The sequence below is a fragment of the Haliaeetus leucocephalus genome, unplaced genomic scaffold (assembly GCF_000737465.1).
Source record: "Haliaeetus leucocephalus isolate CR32 unplaced genomic scaffold, Haliaeetus_leucocephalus-4.0 Scaffold687, whole genome shotgun sequence".
NCBI classification, from domain to species: domain Eukaryota; kingdom Metazoa; phylum Chordata; class Aves; order Accipitriformes; family Accipitridae; genus Haliaeetus; species Haliaeetus leucocephalus.
Genome location: NW_010973123.1, coordinates 3347652 through 3352860, shown reverse-complemented (window position 1 = coordinate 3352860; position 5209 = coordinate 3347652). Strand labels below are relative to the sequence as shown.

General features: G+C 50.3%; 1 protein-coding gene across 2 annotated transcripts in view; it reads left to right on the top strand.

Moving 5' to 3' along the window:
- Positions 1–5152, top strand: part of SAR1A (secretion associated, Ras related GTPase 1A) — a 5473-nt gene extending 321 nt beyond the window's left edge. The window contains exons 2-7 of one of the 2 annotated variants that reach the window (XM_010579928.1): positions 232–306; positions 1605–1724; positions 2270–2335; positions 3000–3103; positions 3527–3658; positions 4318–5152. In XM_010579928.1, the coding sequence (XP_010578230.1) occupies positions 249–306; positions 1605–1724; positions 2270–2335; positions 3000–3103; positions 3527–3658; positions 4318–4434 (597 nt within the window). In that variant the 5' untranslated portion in view covers positions 232–248 and the 3' untranslated portion in view covers positions 4435–5152. Of the gene's footprint in view, positions 1–221; positions 307–1604; positions 1725–2269; positions 2336–2999; positions 3104–3526; positions 3659–4317 lie in introns of those variants that run through there. The other variant, XM_010579927.1, reaches the window with a different exon arrangement.
- Positions 5153–5209: the final 57 nt, after the last annotated feature.

Sequence of the window (5209 nt, the reverse complement as noted above, 5' to 3'; positions counted from 1 at the left end):
CCGGGGTGGTCCGGCGGCCGGTCCCTCGGGGAACTGGTCCCGGGGCGTGGGGGGGCGAGGGGGATTAGTCACCTCCCGGGGGAAACGCTTCTGCTCCTGCCCGGCTGCCCGCGGGAGGGAGGGGAGCGGGACCCGCTCCTGAGTGGCAGCATCCCGCGGGGGCGGCGGCGGGGGCAGGCAGCCGGCTTCCCTCGAGCACTGCCGCCTTTAACTCTGGTTTTGTCCCCGCAGGAGATTAATCTTCAGCGATGTCTTTCATTTTCGAATGGATCTACAACGGCTTCAGCAGTGTGCTGCAGTTTCTAGGTAATGCCGCGTTACATTAGTTCTTATACAGCTCGGCTCGGGCTGCGGCAGCTGCCCCGAGGTCAGTTTGGCTTGTGTCCGTTGCCAAGATCGCTTAAAAGTTAGCGATTAAAGGACATCTCTTTTGGAGCGTGCAATAGCTCTGACTGGGATAGAGTCCGGCGAGAAAGCTGCAAACCAATGGTTTTTTACACCAGGAGGAGGAAGAACTCTGAGAGTAATTTGGAGGCGTTTGGCTCCCACTCAATCTTTCTCTTGCCCTTTAGAAGCGTGAGAGCAGCTGGGCTGATGCCAAGGGCCCATTTAGCTCGGCACCCTGCCCCAGGCAGACATGCTGCCTAGCCAGGGAGGGAACCCCATCCTCCTCCTCCTCCTCCTCCTCCTCCTGGTATCCGAGCTCACCAGCTCCACCAGAGCTGACCCTTATGTCTCGCAGCTGCAGCTCACTGGCTTGCTTCTCCTCAAATTATCACTTCGTACACCAAGCTACTCACCATGGCGTGCCTGAGGGGAGCTGCTGGCCACTAACGCCCTCTGCGTGATCCGGGTTGGAGGCTGTTTGCGGAGGTGCTGGACAAAACATTGCCTAATCTGGGGTGACCTGCGCAGCTGGGCTGGCTGCTTTACCGTGGTGTGAGCAGCCCTTTCCTGAGGTGCGGGTGCTGGCAAAGCTCCTCCTGCCAGAGTCATGAATTCCAGCAGAGGTCCTGGCTGGAGGACGGGGTGCTCTCTGTCTGGATTGCCTCACGAGGGCTAAGGAGGGATGAGAAAAAGTCCTGTTGGACACCTAAGGGAACTTTCACACGGCAGATGCATACCTGGAAGTGGAAAAAAAGTCAGTTTATCTAAAGAAAATGATGTGTTGTTTCACGCTTTGCACATTTTCTCCAACAACTTGCTGCTCTCTTTTATGAGTTTATTCAATTTTCACGTTTAAATACCCCTTTGGGGGTGACAGATTGATCCGTAACCCATTGCACGTAAGCAGTGCTTTGCTGCACGCTCTTCTGCTGGGATGTATCTGAGAAATGAACACGTTCCTCACAGAAACACGAGCTTAGAAAATGTCCGGTGTTGTAGACGTTACCTTGCATTGTCTTGGTAAAAGGCAGTTCCAGCTGTAGGGTTTTTTTCCCCACTGTTCTGTGTCCATGCTGGGAGGACTGTAAATGCACAGGTAGCAGCATAGCTCTGGGCGAGGGGCTCATATAAACACAGCGGCAAGCGTCGCAGCACTTCTGCTCACCCACCAAGATAAGCCTGCTGGAGTTTTTCTTGCTTGTTTGTTTTCCTTCCAGGTTTGTACAAGAAGTCGGGAAAACTTGTGTTCCTGGGCTTGGATAACGCAGGCAAAACCACTCTGCTGCACATGCTCAAAGATGACAGGCTGGGTCAGCATGTCCCGACGCTACATCCCAGTGAGTCTGCCAGCGACTGAGCCCTGCCTGCCTCATGGTCTCGTTTTTTCCCCTTTAATTTTGGGGACATGGTGTCAAAAGATGCCTCGGTGATAGCTGTACGTTGGGGCGGCAGACTTTAAGAGTCTTAAAACTGCGCCTGAGGATGCAGCTGCACGTCGGTTGCCCAAGCTGAAGCGGATTTGCATTTTCCTCTCAAATACAAAACGGAGAGCCTGAGAAGTGGCGTGGCTCAATTAATATGAGGTTCCTCTCTTGGGGAGGGAGTGGGTTTCTAATGAAAAGTGTAGTAGAGTGTAATAATTGCAGACTAATAAGCATGTGCTTAAGTGGGGAGGTGGGAGAAATTATTTTCTCCCGCTTGTGGTTTTGTGAAACAACTCCATTTCAGTGACTGAATTCTACAGGAAAGTCAGGGAATTCCCGAATTCTTCAGTATATCGGATAGGATGAGCGTGTGTGATGTTAACGCGAGTCCCCGAGAAATTCTGGCCATGGCAGCTTCTTTATTTTCCTGAAATGCAGACTGTATTTTTACTTTTCAGCATCAGAGGAGCTGACGATTGCTGGAATGACCTTTACAACTTTTGATCTGGGTGGACATGAACAAGGTAAAAGTGAAGCTGCTGAGTGGGAGACACTGAATGAGGTTAATTTTCTGATTCCTGTGATGTTCTCCAGCCACCTTGAGAAAAATCTACCAAAAAGCGATACTGAAAAGGGATAGCAATTAGCAGCACCTAATTATTTGTTGCCTGAAATTATTTACGGAGCAATACGTGGAAATAACCTCCTGGCTCTAGGATACCTGTTGTTTCAGTGGTTCAATACTTCTGCTTAGTTCTGGCAGTTTGGAAAAAAATGCGGCCAGTTCCTGCTCTGCTGCCTGAAATACTTTTAGCCATGGAAGACTTGAATGTCATAGGCTTATTCTTTTGAATAATTGCTGAATTTTTATTTTTAGACTTTCTAGAAGTTCTAAGCAAAGTTTTTCTGCCCTTTTTTTTTTTTTAAATACACAAAAATACCAGAAGAAAGACACCCCGGCTGAAAAGGTAGCCGTGGTTGCAGAGGCTTACTTAACGAAAGCCAAGCAAGCGTAACTGGCTCTCTGAACCACCTGGCTCACAGCCTCAGCCAGTCCCTTCACCAGAAGGTCTTCTCTTGCCTTGAGGAAATAATAATGAAGAGGGTGGCTCCTTTTTGGGTGTAGTTTTCCCCTTGCTTCCGGTAGCATTTTCACGGAGCGGTGTTTGTCGCTTCTGTGTCTTCCAGCTCGCCGGGTCTGGAAGAACTACCTGCCGGCCATCAACGGGATCGTCTTCCTGGTGGACTGCGCAGATCACTCACGTCTTATGGAATCCAAAGTTGAGCTTAATGTAAATATAGTTGTTGGGTTTTTTTCCCCAAGACCTCTGAATAGCTAAATTTATAAATAATACTCTTCTTTTGGGGGCTGGAACTTGTGCACAGCGTGCTTTGAGAGTCTCGTGCTTTCGATTTGCACTTCCAGCGCGCCTTTTGGGACAGCCATGCGGTGTCCAAAGCGTGTGCTTGTAGGAATTTGCACGTTACTTTATGCAGGGACCGGATCGGTATGGATTTATCAGTATGGTCTCCCAGAGCTGAAGAAGTTTTGAAATGGCCCGTGCGTTTAGATAGGAGCCGCTTCTGCGAAACCTTTCTGGAGAGACTCCTCTTCCACAGGAGTACTGTAGCACCAAAAAATAGCCCTCGGTGGTCACAGAGCCTCAACAAAATGTTTTTCCTCAAACTTAACTCTCCTTCTGTCTTGCACACAGGCACTAATGACAGACGAAACAATATCCAACGTGCCAATCCTTATCTTGGGTAACAAAATTGACAGACCGGAGGCCATCAGTGAGGAGAAACTGCGGGAGATCTTTGGGCTCTACGGACAGACCACAGGAAAGGTAGGGGGGCATCTAAATCTCAGGTTGTCCGCAAGCCAGGGAGGGCTTGCCTGTTTCCTTGCGCCGTCCAGAAACTAACTGAGCTGCCGCCGTGAATTTGTCCACAATGTTGACCAAGGCGAATCTTTAATACAAATAGTTGTGAAACTGCCAGAATTGTGCAAAACATGGTGGTACCTCTACAACAGTTGGGGAATTGGGCATCAAGCTGGTATTTTAACGCGTTGTCTGGCTCTTCTGCTTTCATTACGCTGCGTTTCCGTCCCATTACCCATCTAATAATTTTTTTTCAGCGTTTTAAAAAACAGCCCGGTTAGAGGGAATTGATCAGAAATGCTGGGTGACGGTAGCAAAAGACCGCAAGGCTACTCTGGGCGCTGGCTTACCTGCGCAGCGACGGTTGCTTCTTGCATCGCGCCGCCAAGTATCACGGGTACGTTGGGGCCGTGCCTCGAAAAGGGCATGCTTCAGCGTTCCTAGCACCCGTTCTCCTGCGCTGCTGGCTCCCAAAATTCCAGTGGCCAGGTCCTTCTCGCCAAGGGGACGGCGCGCCGCTGGGAGAGGAGGCTCCCGGGGCCCAGCGGGGTTTCCCTAGACCCGGTCGCCGCTTCACAAGGCGGGCAGGGGTGCAGTTCTGACTTATTTTTGGGTTTCCCTAGGGAAACGTGCCACTGAAAGACCTGAACGCCCGCCCCATGGAGGTGTTCATGTGCAGCGTGCTGAAGAGGCAAGGCTACGGCGAGGGCTTCCGCTGGCTATCGCAGTACATCGACTGACGCTTGGATGGACGTAAAAGAGTTTTACTCCTCTGGACTGATCCTGTTCACAGCTTCCCTGTGGACTTTTCTATTCGAATGCGGAAGGTTTTTCCAACCGCTTACTGGCATTGACCAAGAGACACTCCTGGTTTTCGGCCGCCCTTATCGCACAGTGGTGACACAACTCTTTTCCACGCGGCGGGGAGGCAGCGCCGCCGTTCTGCACGCGGGTGCGAGTTGTCCCTTTCGGTTGGGTTACAGCGGGAAGTAAAAAAAAAAAAAAAGAAAAAAGAAACTCTGCAGGCTGCGCTGTTAACAGCTGAAAAAGAGAGCACGTCTCACCACTGTGGTTAATTGACTTAAAAGGAAAAAAAAGAAAACAACAAAAAAAAAGGAAAAAAAAAAAAGAAAAAGAAAAAGCAATTATATTTTTTAAAGAAAGCGTTAATGTAAACAGCGTCCCTTCTAACTTTTTAGTTGAACCTTCATCTTGTTTAGTCCAGAGTCCGGTTAGGGTTTTTTTAAAAATATATTTAACGGTATTTAGGTATTTCACAAATTACTGAACCGAGGTATCACGCTATTAGAAGTCCTCAATAAACGTAGCGTTTGGGCTTAACTGAGCTGCCGGGTGGCTGTGCTGTCTCACGCTGACCGAGGAGGAGGAGGAGGAGGAGGAGGAGGCGGCAGGTGCCATCCCAGCGGCTTTCCCCTTAACCCGGATTTTTCCGGAGCGCCCGCTTTTTGGGGGGGGGGGGCCGGGGGCTCCCTCCTTCCTGCTTCCCCCCCCCCC